The sequence below is a fragment of the Pleurodeles waltl genome, chromosome 8, assembly GCF_031143425.1.
Source record: "Pleurodeles waltl isolate 20211129_DDA chromosome 8, aPleWal1.hap1.20221129, whole genome shotgun sequence".
Lineage (NCBI taxonomy): Eukaryota > Metazoa > Chordata > Amphibia > Caudata > Salamandridae > Pleurodeles > Pleurodeles waltl.
This window is the reverse complement of record NC_090447.1, coordinates 1465982177-1466008534: the sequence shown is the minus strand read 5'-3', so window position 1 is coordinate 1466008534 and position 26358 is coordinate 1465982177. Positions and strand designations below refer to the sequence as shown.

Below are 26358 nucleotides of genomic sequence, written 5' to 3'. Positions count from 1 at the left end.
GTTGGCCTGAGAATCACCAGTTCCACAGTACAAATGAGGTTGTCAAAGCACCTACCAGTACTGCAAACATGGGGGCAGATTTAAGGAAAGTGGTGCTGCACCCAGTGCAGAGCCACTTTCCTTGTGCCACTTAGCATCCCCCTACCACCATCATGCGAGTGCTGTATCTAGGATACCGCACCATGGCGCAGGATAGGGGTCAATAACGTCAACAATACAGTACATAGGAGTCTATTGTAAACAACGGTGTGCCCCCTTTTAACGCCTGCTCTGAGCAGACGTTAAAAGTGCCACAAAAATGACGCAAAGTAATCTCTTAGATTTCTTTGCGTCATTTATTTGGCCCCCGTAACAGGGGAATGCCCCCTTTGCATACATTATGGACAGCGCATGCATAATGTAGCACAAAGGGTTGCAAAGTGGTGCAATGCATGCATTGCGCCACGTTGTAAATGTGGCACAGGGAAAGAGCCACTTTACTGCTGCCTGAGCATAAAAAAATGACGTTAAGACGGTGCTAAAGTGGCTTTGGGCCTTCTTAAATCTGGGACATGGATTGTAGTTTATTTTACATTTTTCATTGCAAACAGACTGTGTATTGCACATTGCCTTAAAAAACTTGACACTACCACGTACCACTAAATCACACCAATACCCAATTTTTCAATCAGCTTTTCTCTATCTCTAATAAAGATCTGAAAAAAGTGCTTTATATTCTATGTGTGCACATCTAGAGCCCAGGAAACTTTACTGGTAGTAATGAAAACAACATGTATTGAACCAGAACCTGTTTCCCTCATCAGTAGGTCAATATCATAGCCAGAAATGCTATTTGACAAAGATTGTATCCTATGTATGAGGGACAAACGGATATTCCCATTGGCTGAGTATTTTCTATTAACTCCAATGGAATGGTATTTTGGTAAACTCTATTTAAGTTATTTATGGAGTTGGTATTCCTTGAACGGTATTCCTTGAAGTTGTTGAAGATCATGGGGCATATTTAGGAGCCCCTAGCACCATTCGAACTCCACATTAGTGTCATTTTTTGGCGCTAACGTGGTTTTGGAAGGCTGAAAACGCCTCATTATATTTACAAAGAGGCGCAATGCATGCATTGCGCCACTTTGTAACCCTTTGCACTACATTATGCCTACGCCAGGCATAATGTATGCAAAGGGGTGTTCCCCTGTTAGGGGGGCCAAAATAATAGCGCAAGGAAATCTAAGAGATTTCCTTGCACCATTTTTTTCAGCACTTTTAACTCCTGCTCAGAGCAGGCGTTAAAAAGAGGCTTCCATTGGTTACAATGCGCCTCTGGGTTCTTTGCAGGATTAGCATCAGAATTTTTTACGCTAATCCTGCAAAGCAACAGACTAGGGTAAAACATTCTGACACTAGTCCCTTAACTCTAGCCATGGTGAGCCGTATTTTAAATACAGCACATACATGGTGGCGTTAGGGAGGGGCTAAAGGGCGCAAGAAACACTGGAGTGCAGCTCCACTTTTCTTAAATATGGCGCATTACATTTAAATTCCATATGATCCACTGTCGCTTTCTCTGCACCCCTATCTTGGCACATACAGTGAAGTGAATATAGGTTTTAGCAAAACTCTGATTACATATGATATAGGAGAAAGTCATATATTTTGTCTCAGAGTGAAATTCTGAGTTCGGAACAAAGTTGTTAAATATTATTCTCCTTAAACAACACCAAGAACGAATGTCAGGGATTATGAAAGTTAACCCTGATACCAACACAGCTTTCCCAGCAGTGTCAAAAATGTGGATTGTACTACTGAATATTGACATGACGATTATCGACATACAAGACTGTCAAGAGCAAAATATTGAAAGGTAAGTGCATATAGGAAAATATGGGCTTTCCATCACCACAAAGTGCTGAAGGCTGGAGATGGAAGTTCGGGACAGGCAAGTGTTTCCATTGTAGGTACGGGATGACCAGATACCTGCCCATTTTCAGAATAGCCGCTGGCTACAGGAATTATTTTATTCTGAGTGATGACATGCACATTTTCCATGTGAGATGTCCTTTAAATCTGGCAAGGATTCTGCTATCCTGGTCCTGTATTGGACATTCTTGATCTAGTTGAAGACACTGGTATTTTCCAGGGATATTTTAGGATGGTACCCCCTGAAAATCAAGCTCGCAAAGGTAGTGTGTTACCCCAAAAGATATCCGTCTTGAATTACCTGAAGGCACCTAAGTTATTGATGGCAGACTAAAGGTGTATTATCTGTCTTCTGCCAAGAAGGGCACCCAAATGTACAGAGGTGCAAGTTGGCTCAGTTGCTTCTCTCCTGAAATTACATTTGGCAAAATAGTTTTCTGCAATCCCGCCTACCTGAAACTCTTTGACCTATGTGGATGACCTGGTAGAGCCAAGGTGCCCCACTTAAATCTGCTATTTTAATTTTCCACAGGTTTGCCAGGCACAGTTGCTCCTTGAACATTTTCCCATTTAGTTTTCGTTCTAAATCATGCTTTAAACTACTAACAAAGATTTGAGTACATGATGATGCATTCGATTTCTGTCTCTAAAATTCCTATCTTTCTTACAGGTATTTCTTAGTAAAATTATGAATGTGTTTTACTCATCAAGGCAAAAGGATATTCAATGTCAATCGAAAGGAAGCAGTGCATGGTTAGGAGTTACTCACCACTCTTTTTCGCCTCCGTAGGGCTGGTAGCTGCTTTCTCTTGGTCTTTTCCCGTGCTGGCATCCTTTGCAGCAGGCACATCGGTTTCTTTGCATTCTTCGCTTGATGGAGCTGTTTTGGGCTCTGGGGCGAGCAAGCTTTCATTAGAACCCTTCTCAGTGGAACTTTCCGGGAGCTTCTCTTCGGAGGGTGGGGTGGGCTTTGCGGCTTCGGGACTCGCCGCATCAGCGGCAGGCTTCTCTTCTGGCGTTTTTGCCTCTACGGCAGTGGTGTCCTCCTTTTTCTGTTCCTCTTGGGTCTCAGATGCATTGCATGGTGCTTCCTCTGTGCCGTTCGCCTTGCACTCCTCATTCTCCGCATCCTTGTTTTCTACTGCTTCTCCATTGGCCTTGATATCTGAATCTGACTGGTCTCCCTTCATCTTTTTCCTGATTATGTGGCCACGAAAGCTGGCTTGGATTTTGGTTGCCGCTTTATGGGCTGTGTCTTCTGGTTTGTTTCCATCTTGCTCAATCTTTTGGTCAGTGTCTTCCTGTTTTTCGACCTTGAATAGTAGAAGGAAAAAAAAGGATTATCTCCTGCAGGATATTATATCTTTCTGCTCAAATTGCTCATTTATTTGCAAGGCCCATACCCTTCGACTCAACAGGTGTAGCAAGTTTTACCCACAGATCTCACCAACACCCTGCTTTCTCCCCTATTATTACTTCTTGATAGAACTCACTACACAGACATTGGTGTAAAATCACAAACACCCTTCAGGTTTCAAACTGGGGTTAGTCTAGACCTGAAGTTGCAAAAGTTGTTGCTAACTGACGGCGTAATAGTGGATATATAGGTGTTTTCTTCTTAGATCTAAAAAATAGGCAAATGTGAATCACTTCCCATGAAGGTCTGCCTAGAACCTATGCATGTTTCCATCATCACCCTTCCCCATGTGAAAAAAAGAGTCTCCAGAAACATCTATTCGGAAATCTAGAATGCCAAACTATCATGTGTACAAACATATCTTGCTACAAAACGTTTCATCTGAATTAAATTCCTAACCTGAGACAAACTCATATTTCACTTTCTCTAAAATGACAATTGTAACTCTAGTTTAGGATACGCCATCTGCTGTATTACAATTACATCATAAGGCTTCATAATAAGGCAGACGGAATATCAATCACGTTTGTGACAGAGTAACCCGTCCCCCAAACTCTAAATCAGGCCCTTAGGGAATTGGCCCCAAAACATCTAAATGGAAATAAAATGGGGATTTTCATAAATAATTAATGTAAATAGAAAGGGCCATGCACCTGTGACCAATGCTGATGTCAAAACGCATTGGGAGATGTTTGTTCTGTTTTGGTTGAAGTATTAAAAGTACACAGCTAGTATCCCCTGAGTGTGAGTCTTACTGGCGCAGGACAAGGTGTGTGTGTGTGTGTGTCAGGCAGCTTTATTGTTATGACTAATGATGGCTAAGACATATGAAAGTGAGATACTTAAGCACCATTGTTATAAATATTTTGGAATAATTAGATAATGCCCTCAAAGGTTCTTTTGGGTGCATTCACTAAAGATATTATGACCAGACACTATAGACTCGAAGGCCAAGGACCAAGACTTTCACATGGACATGACGTTGCCCCACTCTACCCTCCTGCAGGAGATGAGAGGTAGGCTTCTTACTCATGTGCAGTCCTCTTGTAGGCGATGGCTGGTGTGGTTTACTTCACTGAAAAAGGAGTCACTGTGTTCTACGGTGTGCTAGCCACCGTTGGCCTACAGACAACGTTCCGTGAGCCCAGCTCCTACACACTTGTCTCACATCTCCCACTGGACAATGCGCATGAACCTGGATCACCTGCATGGTGGCCATAACACTCCTACAATTAGTGAGCTGGAATGGCCTCGCCAACTACTAATTACAATTACAGCCGGAGATGAAATGGCCTGTGTGCCCAGAACCTGGTGAGCCAACACTGATTAGCATTAGGAATCACAGCCCTAGTCTAGCCATCAAGAGAGCATCTGGAAGGCTTCCACCACCTCATAAGGCAGCGCCTCATTGTCTTATGACACAAAGCTCTTTGAACCACATGAACTATTATGAAAGGTCATAGAAAGAAAGGAGAAGGACCCACCAGATGTAGGCTTCCTTGGTGTTTCAATGTGTAATATGTTTCTAGTTATTTTGCAATAAAATGATTTGCTAAAATGTTGAAAAGTGGTTGCATGCATTTCATTGCTGTGCGCCACATTTCCGCGAAATAGTAAAATGGGCACTCTCTCTATCCTCTAGTACCTCCTCAGAGTCTCTAGAGGTACAAAGAAAGGGGTAGAAAGGAAAGTGATGTTCCTGTGCTTCCCTTGGGGTCCCAGAACACTGATGAAAGTGGCGGATTGGCAGACACCCATGCGCTGTCTTTCCCATCCGTCCGCACTTCAATGCAGACCCGAAGGAAGCAGTAAAATAGGGGGGCATGGGGTCTCTGTAGTGCTCAGACGCAGCTCTGTAATACAGAGCCACTAGCAAGCATGCTTCTTGCATTCCCTATCAAAGGGAGTGAGAGCATGGAACACAAGGGCTTTAAGAGAGGAAAAACAAGGAGGTGGGGAGTCAGGCTGTCTGGTACATTTCAGAAACAGGGGGCTGGATAGAGGAGAAATAACATAGGTGGTAAAACCAGAGGGAGATGTGGTGGGGTGAGTGTCAGGATGTCATTCCTTATGAATTTAAAGGGAAGCAGGGATGGAAGAAGTGTAAGACATGGGGAAGATGTAAAGATGTCAGGTAACTTTCATGCATATTTAGTACAATGGTAGTGGACACTGAGAAAGGCACGAAGAGGCCAGTGTTTTTCAAGTTGGAACATATTTTAGATGTGTAATTCTTGAATCCTTTCCCTGCTGTCTCTAGGGGATCACACACAACACAAAACTGTAGAAAGGTAGGTATCAAAAGAGGGGTGATTCCCACATCATGGTTCAAGTGACACTGGGACCTGATTGATTGATGATCTATGATGTGTTAGTATTCCCATACCACTAAATTAGCCAAAAGGTAGCAGACGGCTGCCACTCGGTACCGCACAGTGGAAAGCAACTCAGTTGCTGATACTTGTCAACTTTCGTTTTCCTTATTCAGGGTGAGAGACAACAATTATTGTTAGTCTCTCACCCTGAATAAGGAAAAGATGAAAGATGATTTAATTTAGTTTGTAAACAGAAGGGTTGTTAATGGCACAACCTGCATCACATAGAAAGACTGGTCTGCAACCATTGTTCTGGGCATCAAGATACATATGATACCACATCATGGACGAAGCAAAGAATGCCCAGACTAAATAGTGCAAAATACTTAGCAGTCAAACCCATCAATTCCAATTAGTGCCATTTAACTGGCTCCCCAATAGGAGGAAATGCGGGGAATTCGATTTGTGCTTTGGAAAGAAGATCCATTTAATCATGTAGGGGCTTACCAAGTTGTTGTTAAATCTCTGGTCAACCGCAATGACGTGTTAGCTCTACCTTTAGAGAAACCTGCTTCTGACCATGTGAAGCTGACCGCCAGGATGGCCCAGCCCCCTTCGAATTGGGAATACTTGTTGCTCTTACGTCCCATTAGATACAGTTGGGTTGTGCCTCTAATGTTTACAGAATAACCTATTTATCACCTCACTATGAGATGAGATGGTAACAGAGAAGATGAAATAAAGACGTTGTTTGAGCAATCATGAAAAAGCAGCCATTACTCTTAACTTGCTAGCGAGCTATTATTTTGTTTCCGATCTTCCATTTTGGATAATTTCTTTTTTGGAGAGGATTTGACATCTCCTGAACACATAGATGTTTTCTTTCTATGCATTTGTTCTTTTAAATCAGGATTTGGGATTAGATAATCCTGATGTGCACAGTAGATGACCTTTGTAGATTTCTGTTTTAATCGTACATGATCCCTAACCAAACTTCACGGTTTTACTAGCACCTACGGTGCATAGCAAGGAGTACGTTATTATCCTACAGCGATAAAAGAGGACTCCTTTTTCTGCATGTCGGGTCATTTTAGTCACCTTGGTTTCCCCTGTGTGCAAATCAGACTGCTCTCCTGTGTGGCATATCTCTGTTGCTAGAGAGAGTTATCATCACAAGGCAACATCTGCAATAAGTATTCTTCTCAAGCATAGGTTAATAGCTCATGTATTTCAGAAGGTAAATGCTCGCCTATGTCAAAAGGCCAGGCAGAAATGATCTTCCAATGAAAAGAACAAGGTTAAATATAGAAGCTGGAAATGATGGTCATTTGGTTAGAATGCAAACTAAGACTGAGGCCAGACAGGATTAGGTTTCATTTAATAAATGAGCCCAACCCCCACTGTGCAGGTGAGGTTTATACCCAAGAGAGATGCCTGGGGTGCCAGACATTCTGGCAACGTGATAGCATCATGTATGTCAAACCAAGTATCACCCTCAGAAGCATTAGTGCACCTGGAGCCCCATGAGTAGAGGTAGCAAGGTTACGACCTTTGAGAATATATCCGTGTTGTTACTGTCCCAATCCTGGTCCACGTTGTCCTTCTGCATTGGCAGTGTTCATGTTTTCATTTGTGAGTAATTGACTAGGTGGTGCTTTCTGGCTTGAAAACAGCTATAGATCTGCTCATTACCTGAGATTAATAGTTGGGGCTTTATTGGTAACCCGCACTGGGTTTGAAGGACAGGGGCAGCTACGTACTACAATCAGAGCATTGTTGGACTCATGTCACCTGTTCCCTGAATGATGAAATGATGCTGTGCATCTGAATGTTAACCGGCTCTGGACATACGACTGGTAGCTCTAGCTGCAAAGTGCAGGGAATCTCAATTCTCATGATAAAGTTGCACTGCTCCAAGATATTCAAGCACATACAAATTTCCAGCAAGTCAACTACCTTACTAAATGATTGCACAGGCAGAAGGCATTGGTGCGAATATTGTAAGTCAGAGGGTATAATTTCAGCATTGTTAACTTAGTCTTTCAGGCTTCCCGGGTGAATTAGCAATTGAATTGTGGCAGAACACAACTAATCATTAAAGTGCCGCCTGGAAGGCTGAGGGTAAGAATTTAAGAATTTAAGTATCCAACAACTGTTATTATCTATATTTGCATTAATTTGTTGAGATCAGCCTGTCTGAGAATTTGGGTTCCTACCAAAATCAGACAAGAATAACTCTTGCTAAAGCAGAGATAAACATCATACCGTGCAGTGTCCTCATCAAAAGAAAAATGTATTTGGGAACTGGCACACCTGCTTGCGGAACCCATATGTGGGCATCACATGTGGCACGAGAAGATGTTTTTACACATCATATTATATGATCATTACTGCTTATCTCTGGAGAAATGAATGGAGTGATCTACAAAGCAAATTTACTCTACAAATTTGTAGCTCTTATGATGATCCAAAATATACGTCAAAACCCACAGCTCTCAGAGCAAAGAGGAAGATGTACATCTCTACAAATGGGACAAACCACGGGGTGTTCCATGACAGCTAGACTAATGACCTTACACCAAACCCAAATCCATTTACATCCCAAGACATCAAATTTAAATTGGCTGTAGTCACGCTTGCAGTGATGCATATGTATTTTGAATAAGGTTCAAACTGATCTGTGTGGGGCAGGAAGAAAGAAGGAGATGAAAAAGCAGGAGATAGGAGATTGTGGAAAGGAAGAAAGAAAAATATTATAATCATGTCAAAACGAATGTAAAAAGGTTGTCCTCTTCACTACTTTATTATCTAACTTAAGGAAAGAAACTCAACTTAATCTTAAATACACTTTACACTAAATAAAATAAGCAGGTACCAAATGTTTGTGCATGTAACTCAGCAAAACTTTGATTGAATGCCATATTTTAATCTGTACTGATGTACCATAGGGAGCAAAGGGGTTTTGCTGCAGTAATGAAAAGAAAGGCAAACATGCGAAAAAAAAACTCTATGCTGTTTCTCAAAACAAAGTTAAAACGACAGGCAAAAACGATGCACTCAAAATGAATGCACACCTGCTGTGCAGCCAAAAAGAGAAAATAAACAGCATTTTAATGATAAAAAACTGAAAATTGTTGTATGGTGAAGTTTACATTATATTTTTGTCTACGCTTATGTATTATTCGCAAAGGGTTCTATTAGTCGTCAAAAGGCACGGGTTATATTTTGTTCACCTTAAATACCCTTTCCGATGTCTAATTACACCACCCATTAAACTCAGAGATTAAACTTTAATAATCTAAGTAATGTAAAGGAGTACAGTGGCAAAATCAAGACAGAAGAAAACAGAATAGAAATCAATGGAATTTTTAAGCTGCCAGACTAAATGAAATTTGCAGCATGCCACATTAAAGACAACAATCACTTGATAAGAGCTACCTCCGAAACCATTCCACTTCTACAGGAAGCTATTTACTCCTGCTTTTAAGTCAGGCCTGCAATACTGGGCATCAATGAACCATTCAATTAAAGCAGTGCATTGTGTGGAAAGCAGTGGTTATTGATAATTCGCTCAATCTATAATTCAAGACCTAAAAAAAAGGTCTGGAGCCGCCTATATGCTTCCACGTTATGCTCCCCATCCCCAGCCAGCACAGGGGCTGAGATGTCACAGTGCACAAGACACTAGATTTTCAGTAAGATATTATGGGCCAGATTTTTAAAAAAGTGGCGGTGCACCCACTGCAGCGCCACTTTTATTGCACCCCTTAGCGACCTCCTAATGCCACCATGTGTGCGCCGTATCAAAGATACAGCACACCACCGTGGTAGTTAGGGAACTAGCGTCAACAACTTTGACGCTAGTTTGGAGCTTGGCAGCATTAGCGTAAAAAATTTTGAAGCTAATACTGCAAACTCCAAGTAGCTGTCTTCTGGAATTCATGGGTCTCTTTCAGACTGTGCATACCCTCACACTGATGAGAATTACAGCAACGTTGGATTTACCTCACTTGTCTCCTTCCACTTTAGAATCTACTTCTACTTAGCATGTTTCCATTTCAAGGTTTCCTTAAATATATAGGTTTCTTCACCTTTATTGGTATCTTTGGAAGTATGGCTATTGTAATTTATATTGGCCTTTTTTTTTTACTTTCCAAACCAGGATAATACATTTCTGGTAAATCTAGATGTTGTATAAATGATAGGAAGAGGGACTGGATGCAATGGCATTCTGGGGTGAATATATGGATAAACACAATCTCTAGCTGTGGACCTTCCTTGACACAACCTTGGCTGACTAAGGCCCTGATTTATACTTTTTGGTGCAAAATCAGGGTCCCGTGGGCATGGCCATTGCACCCAGTGCCATGTAAGGGGGCCCATTTCAGGGCCCCCAATGGACCTTAAAAAAAATAATTACCTGTACTTACCTATACTTACCCGGGATGGGGTCCCCCATTCTCTCTGCTGTCCCTCTGGTGTGGGTGGGGGTATCCCTGGGGCCTGGGAGGGCACCTGATGGCTTACTCCATGGTGTTCCACCATGGAAATATGCCCACAGCTCCCCCAACGCCTGCCCTGACCCAGATGTTAAAAAATGGTGCAAAGCAAACTTTGCACCATTTTTTTTATCCCTTCCGTGAGTGATGTTAGCATAAGGGGATAATTATGGCGCTAAGGCCATAGAGTAATTTTTTCCATGGGAACACATACTTTGCATCTCATCGACGCAAAGTAGGTTTCCACGTCCAAAAACTGACTTTAACTCCATAAATGTGGCACTAGACGGGTCTAGCACCAAAGAATAAATATGGAGTTAGTTTTGCACCGAATTTGCATTTAAAAAAATGGCGCAAATTCGGCACAAAACAAGTATAAATATGCCCCTTAGTGGCCATGTCGCTGCATGAAATCTTTTTCGTGTCAGGCCTGCAAAGGCTTCTGAAATCGTTCGAAACGTTGAGCAGGGCTGAATTTACAGCAAAGGGTCTCGTTGCGGAAACACTGGCGCTGTATGACATCTGCTGGCCGCTGCTGCGGAAAGTGTATTTTCATTTGACAGGTTACAATGAACTGTCATTCAACTTGGGTAATTTGACAGTGAAAGTCACTCTGTGTGCCTGAATTCATTGTTCAAAGACACTTAAATGGTACAAACTGAGCTTACTTGTACAAAGTACGTCAGATCAGGAAGAGTGTACCTCGCCACATGCCTCATTTGCAGAGTAATTGAACACATCAGGAATGTTTCAACTATTCTTTACTGAGAGCAACCAAGTGTGTAAATACAACTGTACATTATGATGTGAGTTGTGTGCTTGGAGGGTGAGGTGGAGGGCACGTTTCTATCATATCCCAGAGTAGCTTATGTATGGCCATCACTGAATTGGATGTAAGTGCCTGTTGTGTATATTGACTTATAGTCATCTAATTACACCTAGTTGTGGTACATCATTTTCATATGATATTAATGCAAAGCATACAATGGAGCATATATGCTGACTCTACGCAGGTTTGTGCCACATAATTAAAATCACTTACTGTGCTACTTTTCCCATGCTCATCTCAAAATGTTACATTGTATAACCCTCCCCCATGGCCATTGTAAAAATGCTCCCAGGAACTGCAACGGGCTTTATCGTGGGGCTAGAGGTTTCGATGGAACTCAAAGCCACCTTTACTATGGATAAAGGGTTTTGTGTCAGGTATTTCATTGCCCACCTTGGAACACTCCTACCACAAGGGGAATCCTGGGCGTGCCAGGATCGTGTTCAGAAGCACCCATGTGGTATGCTTTCAAAGTGTGAGCTGGCATAAATCACCTGGTCAGCTCACATTTGAGTGGGTTGTGAGTCACCTAAGGCGCAAGGAAGCGCACAGTACATAATTACGCTTTTTCTTTAAATAAATTCAATTTTTACATAATATGTTCTGTAAACCAAATGGCATATCTAGAGAGCTATAGATTTAATAGAAAAATATCTTGAAAATCTGTAGAAAAGCCATGTCCTAGGTGTGACAACACATGCTCAATGTGGATGGCTGATATGGTACTGGAATCAGGGAGTTCAGTGAAAGTGGAGCTTACGCACAGGGCAAAACATTTAACTTGCATATTCAATTATATGTATTAAAAACAATTCTGTAAAAACAATGCCAGCCAAGTAGCCACCGAACTTGGGGAAGGTGTACCTATACCATCAATTCACTGATACCCAAAAGACAACTCTACACATCTCAAAGTAACCCACTTGGTTACATCCAGCCCAATACTATTTTAATTAGTTAAAATTGGATGAACCTTATGTAATCATGCTTTCTTTACAATGGGGGTCTGAAGCTTATAAAGCTCATAAAGCCATGTCCGTGTGATAGGCATGGGAGACTATATTGGCTCTAAAGCCTTTATTATCTAAGTGCTGGAGGTCCTGTTACGTTTCCAAACTAGAGCCTGGGATGGAGGTTGTGGAATTAAAAGACAGACTGTGGTTGATTTATTCTCATTCATGTCTGTACGTTCTCCGTCTCCCCTGCCACTACTCAGCTACTGTTTGCACAGCCTTCAAGTGCCCTGTTTCAAGGATCACTTTTCAGTGGGGAGTGTTCTGGCTAATCCATCAGAATTATTTATAAACTGAATCGGCTCTGACAGTGTGTGAGGCAGACGAGTCAAAGTGACTTTGGGATCGTTTTTAGGTCGAGCACGCAAGCACTTTGACGTGTTGTAATCTATCTGTGGGCTTTTAACCACGCCCACAGCACGCCCATCACTATCATTTATTCATGGGCTTGCCTTTCAAAAATCCTTTGTTATCATTGGTAAATGCTTTACATATGTCCCTCCTTGGGGCATTTTTGTTACTGCCTTGGCCATTGACTCTGTTAGATGGATAATTGCACGTTTGCCGATACATTTGACTACAAGCAAACTTCTTTTCCCTTTCAAATTTCTCCTTTGCGCTCATGCTCATGGCGGCAGTGGTGGTCAACTTTTTTACTTTTCATTTTCAATTTAAGTGGCAAAAAAAGTCCAGTTAGGAATTTACAGCGCTAATAGCTCTAATTTGAGCACATGCAAGACCCATTGCATTGCAAATGCTTGTTAAAGAGTTGCGTTTACATTAGAGCAATTTGACACATACATTTTGAGGAAGCCTACAACTAGTCACCTTCCTGACCTAAGGACTATACCCATCTGGAACTTCTTGAGTGGGCTCGCTCACCCATAAAAAGCTTGGGCAGCCTTTTGTCATTTTGAAGCCTTTTTGGTGGCTGGCCAGTATATAAAAGGATATGGTTATTTCAATATCATGCATGTGATGCAAGTTATGCATTTTGTCACTTTCTTTTTGATATGATAAGTGTATTTTAAAGTCTTGTCTTAGCACTTTGGCTGTATGCCTGCGGAATGGATGTGTCATTTTGTCTAGGGGTCCCTGATGTATGAGTGAAAAGGTCTCCTGTGACTTGATGGTTGGTGTAGGCGTGGTTTCCTGTGCCCTATGCATATTTGTTGGTAGGATCCTTTGGCCAGGTCATTTGGATCAGTGAGTTTTCCTCATCATTGGGTGGCTTGTTCCCTGTTACAGAATTGCTTAGTAATGCAGGGATTCATTTAGCACGTGGAAGAGGGAGTTTTATATATGCCGCTTTGCTGAACTACTCCACCTGTGAATGTGAGATAAAATACAGTGTTCTGTATCTAACAGATACGCGCTTAGACCAGTGTGAAGAGTATAACTGAGCAGAGTAGATGCTGCTCTTGGTTTAGAGATCTCTTCCGTACCTGAAACCCATAATCATGAATAACCAAGTCTGCTTGTTTTGTATCAGAGCCTCTCATGACTCTTGCCTGCCCAAGAGTGCTGTTCTGCTCCTATGTCACGCTGAAGTTGTGCCTTGCCATGGTTGTATGTCATATGTCAATATCAGAGTCAGAGTACAGAGGACAGCTATATGTTTACCATATGTATATCTTATAGCAAGTGTGGATTTACTGTTACTAATGGCCTGATTTAGATTTAGGTGGAGAGGTTACTCGTCACAACAGTGACGGATATCTCATCCGACGAAATCTAAATCCCATTGTTTCCGAAGGGATTTAGATTTCAGCGGACGGGGTATCCGTCACTATTGTGACAGAGTAGCCCGTCTGTTGAAAATTTAGATCTAAGACTGCTATGATGGTATTTATTGGACAACACTGTCGCAAAACATCTGAAGGCCTGAAGTATCTGAAGGTCAATATTTCAACCACAATAATATCACTATTGCCTTTAATGGAGCCTTACACACTGCAAACTGTTTCTTATATGCCACCCCACCTGACCTGATCGAAATTTATCTCTGCTCCCATTTTATAATTTTTGCCCTACAAGGTTCATCACCATTACTTGGGCTTTGCATAAAAGGTCAAGAAATGAGCTTTGCAGTCAAATTCATTAAAAAAAACCTTAATGCCAGAAAAATACATGGGCAAATATACAAAGAATTCACTCTGTTGTGTGAATGGCACACAGCAGAATAGCACCATATCTACTAAGATATTGCACTGTTTTTTCTCTCCTTGCACTGGTGCACATCTTTAAGCTGCCTCAAAAGAACAAGTTTTGTCCTGAAAACAACACTGTGCAGGTTTCAATCACTTTTGTGATGCAAACCCAGTGAAAAGTGTTAATAGATGTAGCCCGTAATGTAATTTAATGGCAAGCAAAGTCTTAACTAAGGTGAAAGCCTGATACTGGCTCCCTGTCTTCCACAAGAGAGCTCATTACCCTCCAGTGAGGTGCAACCATTTCTGGGGAAAACAATGGGAGCAATTACTGCATGAACCCTGGGTCTGCGGATCAATGAACCACAGGAAGCCTGGGCAGATGGGCTGCCAGAGCTTATCAGGCCAACTCGAGCAAAAGCATTGCCTTGGGATTGGCTACAAGGCTACTACAAGGAAACCAATTACTTAAGGGCTGGACCCTTGACTGAGGCTGACATCTTTTCCTCATTTACAGCATCTTAATGGAAGGTCTTAGATGCGCGGCCTCAAGTGATTACACACAAGCTGCTGCTTGCCTTCCTCCCCCCGTTCCCATAAGTAATGAAACAGATACCCATGTTTATTGTGGCTGTACTTCTAATGTAGCTGACGGCGGTCTGGACAAGAATAATGCGATACCACAGTCACAAAAGTAAATAAACCCTTTCAGTGTTCAGGTATTCCATTAACAAACATGGAAATTATTAATATGACAACCAGGTTAAATGTACTTACTAGCCTTAGACCTTACTCAGCCAGATAGTGACCTAGGCAGGGTAGGTTTTATTCTTGAAGGTATATGGCTGCTTATGCTTGATGGCTGATGGTATGTGAAGCAGGTTAAACATGACTGTCAATTTAGCATTACTTAATTTCAAGACAGCCCCGCAGAGGTGAATTTTAAAGCTCACTGGTAAATGTTGGAAGTGGGACCTTCCTTGGATTCTCGCCACACTCCTTCTTATGTCCTCCCACATGCCTGTCGCCCAAACTTTTCTCACCCAGTATTGTATTCTGTGGTATCCGCATTGACCGTGCATCCCATATCCCATTTCCAAACAAATGTTTGTCATCCATGTAAAGTTCTTTCAAAATTTTGCTTGCTGTTACCAGACTTAGGGTGTGCTACTAGAATTGGCAAGAACTGGTGTAGGAGGTGAGGAGGTGATTGGGTTTTCATCTGTAATGATCAATCTTTAGCAGTGGATAGACAGTCGCAGTGTTGGTGCTGGCTTGTGAACAGCAGAGGTAGAGACAGATTTTGAGTATACCATTAGTGTAATTTTGACTATATGACATCTTGTAAATATGACATTTTTTAAAATGTCCTGGACCACTAACTTCCATACCACATTACTGTGTCCTACTTTATTTCAAATTCTCATTCATGTGAACTGACATCAATATTTTCAGTGCCTGAGGCCCTCCAGAGATACTAGCCTTCTTAAAATGGCAGTCTTTAATAACAGAAGCAGGGAAAATTATACATTTCCTTTACATTATCTACACGATCCACAGCATTTTCATATTTCCATGCTCAGAGTGCACGGTCTTCTAAACTGATGTTTTGTATCTTTTTTAATGAAGAATTCTACATTTTGTTTAGGCAACTTGAGATGCTCTTAATTTGAATCGTCATTAATAAATTGGATCCACTTATTGAGGGTAACCTTTTAAAACACAGGATCTCAACTTTCTCTGATCTACATCTCATACAGTCATGTAGTGAAGCACAGCCTCTAACCAACCATGGTGGATCTCATAGATTCATAAAATTTAGTTTTGAAAGACTTACACTGATCCGTTCCGGATTCCGCGGCCCATCCATCACCAAATTGGTACGCGTTTGTTACCATAGCGATTCTCTTTCAAATTCAATATTTCATGACCCCCCATTGAATCCCTGCAGCTGCTCTATGCAGCCTCTATGTGATGCACCCTGGCAGAGGAATGGCAGCCACCACAGTGGCATTATGACATGTGCATCATCAACGTGTGACAATGATGTGGCTGTCTCCATGGTGATTAAAGAAGAGGTTTCTTAGCATACCAATGAATAGAGAAATGAGTTTGTCATTACAAATTCAGAACCACATAAAGTATTTCAAAAACATACAATTTTGTAAAGAACAAGGTTGATTATTTACTAGCTTTAAAATATCACCTGCCCTTGAATGTTCTTCTAAGTGAATGGCTGAGAAATCTTAACCACAATCTTCTCCAACATAACAGGTATCGATGTGTACGTGTGTTCATGCCCAACCCATACAATTTGGCGTTTTGGTTATAATAAGAACATTTTGGTAGAAAGTCTGGTCAGAAGTTAAAAGGAATGTATAGTAAAGGTCATGTGCCTGCTCAGTAAGAATGTTTTAAAAAAACTAGGTTAAAGCCCATTCCTGCAGGCTATAATGGTTGTTAAAAGTCCTCTATTGTGCTATGCGTTATATGATATATCCTTAGGACCTCTTATTTGTATTCTTCGAAGGCCAGACCAAATTGACACCCAAGTGGTCAGCAAGTCATGATGTGTCTGATGGTAATAATTAATGTTATTGTGGGAGAGGGGACGCTGAAAGTTGACAGGTTCAGGGTAAAGATTATCTTGACACAGTAGCAGGAACCAAGAAAAAGGAGATTAAAAAGGGTGATTGGGTTCTCATAAAAACATGTGAAGGCACCTAAAGGTGAGTTCAAATTGTTTGAACCAGTCCAAGTTTAAAAGGTTTCTACAAGTGCAGTGTTGCTTGAGGATGATTGTAGTGGATAAAGACCCTGTGGTGGCACTCAAGCCTGGGCAGAAAAATGACCTTCAGAATAGTAAAACGAGTGATGAGATCTCCTTGTGGTTGTTTTTAGATTCTATAGACCACATTAGTGTGGATTTAGCACATGCACAGTGTTAAATGATTATCCTGGAGCACTTGTTAACTCTGCTACTTACTTTGGTGCTGGTTCTGGTTATTCTAGTGACTGTGATGCTAATCCTGTTTCGCTGGGTGTGCCAGTTCACAATGAAAATGCTAAAAAGGTCAGTGAAGATTCATGCAAAATGAAAGATTTTGTTTTATATTGATACCTATTGGCATATCTTTACTTGTTTCATTGTTTAGTTGTTATGTTTACTTTGTAATGTGTGCCTTATTATTTATTATGTTATGTTTGATGGGAAATGTACTATACTTTATATATTTATTTAAGACCTCTTGCTTTGAATTGTCTTGCCAGAAGTCTTACAACCTGCTTGGAATTCAGGGTCATCACCTGTACTGGATGCATGCACCAGAGAGTCAAATGCTGGGTACCTCTAGTGCAAAAACAACTGATGATAGTCAGATTGCTGAACAATCTCAAAGATTCACCCCCCCAGCCACAGATCTAGGCCTAAATCTATTGTTTTTTTTGCTCGCCACACCATTCCAGTTTGTACCCAGCCATATGCAAATTAGTCTTGACCCCGCTCCCCATGGGAACAGTCCAGCCCAAACTGCCTGGCCAGGTCCTCCCTGGACTGGAAACAAGCATTCTGGGACCGGTTTTGGATTATCACCCCCTGCCCTGTCTGGACTTACCCTTCCCACTTAGGGCATCAAATGCAACCTCTAGTGGGCCTATTATTGGTATACAACTGATTAAGTACTGTGTCACAGAGATCACCTAGAAAGCTGTTGGGCTAATCAAGTCTGGACTTAGGGGTGGAGCTCATTTAGCATCTCGCTCTCCCTCTTTGTCTCTCTCTCTCTGTCTTGATATAGCTCCACCCCAAAGCTCAGACACTCTATGTTCTTTGCATGGCATGCTCAACTGCCTCAAGGATGAGATTAAGTTGCTGGAACATACCTATCCTCGGGCCCTGCATAATTTCCTGTTCTCTGTTTTGCAGGGAAAGGTGCAGGAGTTTTGTGATGCTGTGGACCATGAGATTCTCTATCTGGGGAAGACTGCCAGGGCACATGTGTTCTGGGAAGGGGATAGACTGAGCAGGACCCTGGCATGGGTTTTGAGGTTCTACTAGTGCTACTAGAATTAAGCGGGAGGATGGGTCAGCTACTTCCCTCCCAGCTGATATTCTTGGGACATCCTGGAGCTATTATGCTGATCTTTATACCTCCAGGGTGCCGGCACTGTCAGCCTACCTAGAATATATTTTGCTGGATTGGGTTCGGGGCACTCCAAGAGATCTCTTGAACTCCCCTATCATGGTGGAAGATATCAAATTTGCTACATGCGTCCTACTCAGTTGGAAGACTATGGGCGGAAACGACCTGTCCATAGAGTTGTACAAGGAATAGGTCAACCTGTTGACTCTGCGAATGCAGGTGCTTTACCAAGATGAGGTCATGAAAGTCACCTCCTGCATCACTGCGTGAAACTATTATAACTCTGATCCCAAAGCCAGGTAGGGACCAAACAAAATGATCTACCTATATAAGCTGCTCCCTTATAAAACCTGGCAAAATTGCTTGTCCATTGCCTTCATCCATTAATGCAGTTTTTGGTTCTTCCTGAGCAGTCGAGACTCATCACTCAGAGTTCTACGGTGTGCACCTTTATGACAGTGCTGTATCGGCTTGATCCTGACTTGCCAGCAGCAGCCGCACTTTTGGATGCAGAAAAAGCATTCAGTGCCCTGAAATGGCCCTGCATATTGAGATGATTCGGCGTATGGGACTGGGCACCTGTTTTTTGTAGAATATCTGATTAGTGTACAGCGTACTATGTTGTAGGCTCCAGGTTAATGGCCAGTACTCACAGATTATCTACGTTACTAGAAGCAAGTGTCAGGGCTACCCCTATCTCCACTCATTTTCGCTCTGGCGATCAAGCCCTTGCATGCTTCCTCCGCGATTTTTACTCTGAGCCTGGGGTATGTATAGTCACCTGGCCACTGATAGTCTCCTTACATGCAGATGATCTAGTACTGTATATTCAGAGGCCAGGAGACAGCCTCACCCCTGTGTTGGGGAAGGTTTTTAGGTTTGGCAGTCATTCGGGGCTCCACATTAACTGGAACAAGTCAGAAGGCTTCCCCTTAATGGATTTTATGACCTCCCTCTCCCCCGGAATTCCCCTTGACATGGAAGACCGATGTGATGAAATACCTGAGCATACTTGTGACATGGAATTACATTGCCGAAATTTCAGTGTAGAGCTAGAACCACTCAAAATTAGTGTTCAACATTGAATACGCCTGCCATTATCTTTACTGGACCAGATTTTGGTTTTTAAGATGGTGGTGTTCCCTAAATGTTTGTATCTCCTCACTAATATTGCAGTCAGGATACCGGCTGTCTTTTTTAAGCAGCTATGGCAAACCCTTAGCTTGCTTGTTTGGGGGGGTAAACAACCGCATCTCCACTGGGACATGCTGACCCAACCTCTGGGATTCAGCGGTCTGGCAATATCTGACTTTTAGGTGTACTATATCAAATACTTACTCCAAGGTATTGAATTACTGACACACACCCACATTGAGTGCACTATCACGTGCCCCTAGCCGCTACTAACTACTCTTCTCAAGCAACCCCATGTACAAATGGACAATGATGACATGGTCTGTTTGCCATTTAAGGCCTAGTGTACCTTGTCCTGTAAAGTGAACCACCAAATGTTATATTGTCCACACTTGCCGGCTCCGTACAACTCTTCATTTCCTCCCGTTTTAGAAAATGTAACAATTTGCATCTTAACACAGACATTGGCCCTCCGGGTGACTTTCTCTCTGACGGAACATTCATTAGTCTGAGAATGTTTCAAGACTGAGCAGGCCCTTCATCCATGGTCACTTTACACTCTGCATCCAGAGATGTTTACCCAGACTTTTCTAGGCCACCGCCCGAATTCGAAGTACTCTTGCATTATATACAACATGGGGACATGAGCACGTTAATTTCATTTTATAAATGAGAAACATTTTCCATGCCCGGCCCTATCCCATTCGAACAGGTCGGACTGGAAAAGAGATCTGGGTGTTCCGATCCCTGACAAATGCTAGAATCACTGCTGTGCACAAGTACGAGATGCCCCTCTCAGATATCATCATAAACTTATTCACTATAAATTCCTACACCATCTCTACACCATCCACGAACGAATGGGTAGATTGGCTGGTGCCACCCTGTGCCCTATAATAAATGCAGCTATATTAATGTGGATTTTCGACATGTTGCCTGGAGCGGCCCTAAAATGTCTGAGTACTGGTCCAGGATGTTTGGTCTACTGAGGGACATGATAGGCTGTGTTGTATCCTCCCTCCCATTGTTGCTTTGCTGGGCACGTCAATAGATGCTCTCAAGGAAGCACAAAGATTTGCAGCAATGGCTCTCATACTTGCCAAGAGATGGTGGCTATGCATTGGATGAAAAAAGTAATCAGGAACCATAGACATTGGTTGCATGATATGAAAACGTGTAAAGATCCGACTGAACTATATCCTCAGGAGCTGCACCCAGCATCCCACCATAAAGGCTTTGGGATATACCATAGACCTGTTTGCCAATTCATTACTCTGAATCCCAATGGTATCACTTACCGCGGATTCACTATGAATGCATATGTTGCTTGCAACTATTTATCATTTACAATCCTCTTCACTGCCACCACTGTGCTTAATGTACCCACTTCTTTTTTATTTTTTGATATACATTGTTTTGTCCTAAATCTCAATTAAAAAATATAAAAAAAGGAAATATACAAGTAACTTAAATGAATCACTCTACTGTGCCTAAGATATAAACATCAATGGCGGATCCATTAAAGGAGCAAGGCCAGCATTCTCAGCATCAGAAATTTGTCTGTAGGGCAACTTAATTTTCTGTCAGCAGAACCAGAGAGGTAGTATTGGGCCTAAGTCCAAAGAGCACATTTGAATGAGGAATACCTACAGAATTGCTGCACCACAAGTGTATAGGGTAGAATTGTGGGTGTTCTATGAGTGTTGGTCCTGCAAAATTAAGTAAGCACCTGCAAATTTTTAACTTTGAAGGTGTACACCATGAACTGTAGGTACTGCAGGTGTGCTTGTGTCAAACCCAGGTTCAATTCTCTTCCTGGCTCTGAAAGAGGGACGGGGGTAAGAGGACACTTCCATATTTATTAAAAATGTAAGAGGGTGAGGTTTGTCACATCTAAACTTGTTTGTCCTGTGGAGAAAAATAAACAATGCAAAAAGGTCATTTACGTCATATTTGTGGTTACAAAATTGTCAAAGCTTAGATTTTGCATATTCAACTACTCTAGGAATTTAGTGACAGACATATTATCTGTGGATCACCCAGGGTTCTTTGTGACTCCCTAAAACATCAAACCTCGTGTTTGAATGTGAGAGCAATCCTGTGGAAGGATATGTCTGACTATTTCCAAAAATCTTACTGGATCTTTCTCTCACTGGGGTAGGAAGAGAAAAGTTGTTTCTCCTTTGGAAAGACCACAAGCACTGCTTGCCTGCCATGTTCCTCGACACTGTCTGGCCAAAAGGGAGGCATAGTTAGAGAATGAATGAGTTTGGAAGGTGAATAAAGCAGGCACCGAGATCCTATCTTGGTTTCCGCCAGTCAACCCAGCGAGAAAGTCGTAATGGGTCCGGTGGGGAGGTAGCCAGCATGGTGGCAACCTCGCCTTTGGATGTTCGGCAGACAGGTTATCCCATCCACCGAACTGGTAATGAGGCTGTTTGTCTCAAATAGAAGGGGAAGGAAGGCATGCATTTATAAAACAAGTATATTCGTCTCCACTTTTTTGACTACTTTTCAGCATTTCCTGGCTGGGAACTGTTATCTTACAAGATAACATTACATTGTCTGTTCACAATGATATTTTACAGTACAAAAAGTTGTACTTTTGTAGTAAGCCCAAATGTTTGCAAATTGACACTAAAGATCAAAAATAAGAATGCACAAGGATTATCAAAATACAATTAATACAAATATAAAGGTCTGTTCCCTGCTTGCACTTTTATTATAAGGGAGTTAGACGTTTTACGGCCTATTCTCAAATCTTGTAAGAGTGCATAGTAGAGTACTCCGGTAGTACTGCTTCCGATGCTCAGAAATGCTTTTCTGTGTCAAATGTAAGAAGTGCATCAGTATTTTTGGAATTATGACATTAGCATAAAAATTCAACTTAATTATTAATGAAGGAAACCACTACCTAAAGATACCAATAAGCATTGCATATTATTCCTAAAAGCAGCTATCACCGGTTAGGACTCTCCTACAGAAATCTTAAGCTGTTTTTGTTAAAGAAGTAGAGGCAGATTTACTAAAATCTCACACAATGTAATAGAGCAGGTAAAACGGCTGTGCTGCATTGTGTGAGAAGGAGAGAGCAGGAGAGCGCCATATTTACAGAAATATAGCACTCTCCTCTCTCAATAGGGCCGCCACAGAAGTCTGCTGCTGTGTGCAATGCACATCTACACATCTGCAAGCAGCGCTGCCCTGGGGATTCTGACCCCCTTACCGCCAGCCTGTTTCTGGCGGTTTTCACTGCCAGGAAGAAGCTGGTGGTTTTCACCGCCAGGAAGAGGCTGGCGGTAAGGGGTGTCCTGGGGCCCCTGGGGGCCCCAGCACTGCCCATGCCACTGGCATGGGCAGGGCAGTGCAGGGGTCCCCTAACAGGGCCCCGGCCAGCTTTTCACTGTCTGCCTAGCAGACAGTGAAAAGCGCGACGGGTGCAACTGCACCCGTCGCGCGGCCGCAACACCGCCGGCTCCATTCGGAGCCGGCTTCTGTGTTGCGGCCTCATTCCCGCCGGCCCAGCGGGAATGTTGGAATGCCGGCAGTGGTCTTTTGGGCGCATGGCGGCTGATTGGCGGTTCCCGCCTGGCGGGCAGCTACCGCCGCCCGCAAAAGTTGGAATGACCGCCTTAGTGTTGTTTTGCGTCACTTTTGTGACACCAACACAGCACTAAAACTTTGTAAATAAAACCTGTATTAGCTATAATTCCAAACTCAGCTTTTAGCAGACAAATGGATGGCTTTCTTGGCTATCTCAGGTCCCTGCTGTTCAGGCAGTGGCCCTTCTCTCTATTTTTAGATCGAATGTGCAAGCGCTTCTGGCCTGTTGTTAGCATTGTGGGCTTTTAACCACACCCACCTCATGCCCATCACTTTCACTCATTCGTGGATTTGCCTTTCAAAAACCCCTTAATGACAGTGGAAAATGCTTTACTTTTGTCCTGCCTTGAGGCTGCTTTGTTACCGCCTTTGGGTCTGACCCTGCTACATAGATAATTACACGATTGCCGATATGCTGTACCATGAGGGACTACTTTTTTATTTATTTGGTGTCTCCCCTTGGCGTTCTATGGCGCTTTAAAGTTTTTCTAGCACAAACTTGATCGCACTCGATGTCCCAAACAGATGGCTGTGTCTCCATGTCAGGGACATGTTATAAGGTTCCTTACCTAGTACGGCCAGGAAGCCTGCGGCAGTCGGGATGTGATTTTTGTGTTTGCCCCTTCCCTAGGGTGTGAGGGGATTTGTTTTATTTTCTATTAGCACTCACAAGAGTGAATGTCTTCCTTAGTCTCTTCCACAGCCCCACTTTATTACCTACAAACTTATTTTTTGAAGGTCCTGATGGCTTGGGTTGCTTGCTTTCTCCCTTTTGTTTCCCTGCCAACTCCCTCTAACCCCCTGCTCACAGCTTTTAAATTATGAGTCTTTTTTCTATTTTCTTGCCAGGGTGTGCAACATATCCTGCTACAGGGGTGCTGCCTAGTCTCCGATTGTGCAGGGTCTCGCACATACTTTATTTTGTAGTTTACCACTGTAAAATGACCAAAATAGTAAACTATTAAAATAAAATGAAACAGCGTTTCTGCATGCGTGAACATGCACTGTGGCCATCTCTGAGAGGCTTTTCTTTGTCTTTACTGCAGAAGAAAAACAAAATTCAAAATGGTCACAGAACATGCGTGTGCATGCAAGAGAGATGCCGGGGCAAATAATCAAGCATTTGCAAGGCCAATACGTGTTACAGGTGAGACCTATTGGCTTTGACAATGCTTGGTTAAAGTCCTTTTCTTATAGTAATCCATAAAAAGGTCACAATATAAACATCATGTTGCACAAGGAAAAATGGTGAGGCTTAATCAAGGAAGAAAGACAACAGTTATCCTCCATGTAACTTCCCACGTTAACACTATGATTTGCATACCTGTGTAGAAGGGGAGGAATGAACTCTACTGATGTCATAAAGGAATATTTTGGTGAGCTGGTTGACAGGAGTCATTCTTGATGATATCTATATTATATATGCTAGGCTGTTTTGAAAGCAAAGTGCCTTTCAAACATTTGCAAAAAACAGACATCTTGAATGTTTCGCAGTTATGAGCTGAATCCCAAATGTTTATCTGGGGCGAATATGGAGATGCTCTGATAACCTTTCATGTTTTCAGAGGTCAAAAAAATAAGTAACAATTATCTTGGTAAGACATAATACCTACATATCAGATGCTGAAATAATTCAGCTGGTAGGATGCCCTCGGCAAATGTCCAGTGTCATGATTGTCCCCGTGTTCAAAGCTTAGGGCCGTCACTGCCTCTTTCCTGAGATATTGCAAAACCGGTATCGCCACGTGTTTGTACAAAATCTGCCTCTGCAGCGCTTCTCATTTCAAAGGTCTCGGAAAATTATGCAAAAATGGGGGTGCAAGTTGCTGATCCTGAGGTTTCATACAGTCAGGAAATTAAAGGGCGAATCCATTCTTATCTGCAGGCTTGTGCGTTTCTGCTGTGCTAGAGGCTTTCTTTATGAGTAGGCCAAATCCAGGGGAGGCAGGGGATTGTCAAGAATATCTCATTCTTGCTATATTTTATTAAAAGATTGACAGGAAGATAGAGGGATGGGGAGGCGGTGAAGATGCAGCTAAAGCAAGGGGAGGAAGAAGGGAGGGAAAGCCAGCAAAAGAAGAGGGGCAGATGCATGGACGTCAATTCACCAAAATGCCAGGGGTAGCAGAAGTGACATCACGTGCCCTTTGACCTCCACTTCCACTCACGGACAAATACTTGCACATACACATACGTTCACACTTACACACACTCTCTCACATAAACACACTTACCCGCAAGCACTCACACAATGTACATTTAAAACCGCCATGGAAGGGCATAGTCACATTTTTGTTTGTACTAATAGTGAATAATTTATTATGATTCACTATTAGTGTAATAAAAAATGTACGAAAAGCAAATGGAGCGGAGCCCTGACTGACGTCCATAAGGAGATGCAGGCCCTCTGTTCCTGCAACTGAATTTGCCACCTCTGGAGCCAGGGGTCGCAAGGGCAAGCCAGGGGTCGCAGGTGCGACCCCTTGCGATTCCTAAATGAAGTCCATGGAAAGATGGAGGGGAAGACAAAGACTGAACTTGTAAAAGGGGAATTCCAAAATTCCAAGGAGAATGGAATCGAGAGAGGAAATTTAGAGAGTATAAGTAATAGATGGAAGTAGAAAGAAAATGGGGGGTTGAAAGACTGAAAAAGAGTATTTATATATATATATATATATATATATATATATATAACCTAGTGGTAGTTATAGTTAGGTCTGCTTTTCCATACAAAAGATCATTATTTGGTTTGCTAATAACTTCAGGTTTGTTTGACAAATCTTCATGAAACGTTCCAAAACAAAGGTTCATCCACCTCAGCTCCTTCCTAAACGGTTTTGGGGTGAGCCATCAAGCGGTAGCCAAGAAAAAAGGGAGGATCCAAAAACATAAGATTACCATGCATTTTCCATAGATTTCCTTAGGCAGGGCTACAGTAAAAGCTGCTAAATGGAATCACAACAAATTGTCAGAAAGTTAGATCTAGTTCTGCAGATTGTTCTTTTTGTGATTTGGTGTAAATCCTTTCAGTAGTTTTTGTGAAATTAAGGGTGACATTTTTTTAATGTTTTGGCAGCAGGGCTTGTGAGAGTCTCCCAGACTTCCGGGGGGAGCATCAATTTAAAAAATGGAACATTCTGATTGTCTCTGGCAGCTTTATTTCCCTTGGGCCATCTTGCTTCTGTGGAGTGCTGTCAGTGTTTTGATTGGCTGCCAGCAACATCAGAAACATTTTGCCAGCCCCCATTATAGGATTCAGGGACGTAGACCCTGATTTCGAACTTGGCGGATGGGTTACTCTTTCACACAGATGACGGATATCTCGTCTACCAAAATGTAAAT

At 42.3% G+C, this 26358-nt stretch overlaps 1 protein-coding gene across 3 annotated transcripts in view; it reads right to left on the bottom strand.

The window, feature by feature from the left end:
• The window catches only part of GAP43 (growth associated protein 43), a 158461-nt gene that overhangs the window by 81717 nt on the left and 50386 nt on the right, over nt 1-26358 (bottom strand). For all 3 annotated transcript variants that reach the window (XM_069202652.1, XM_069202651.1, XM_069202653.1), the window contains exon 2: nt 2684-3227. In XM_069202652.1, coding sequence (XP_069058753.1) covers nt 2684-3227 — 544 coding nt within the window. The remainder of the gene's footprint in view (nt 1-2683; nt 3228-26358) is intronic.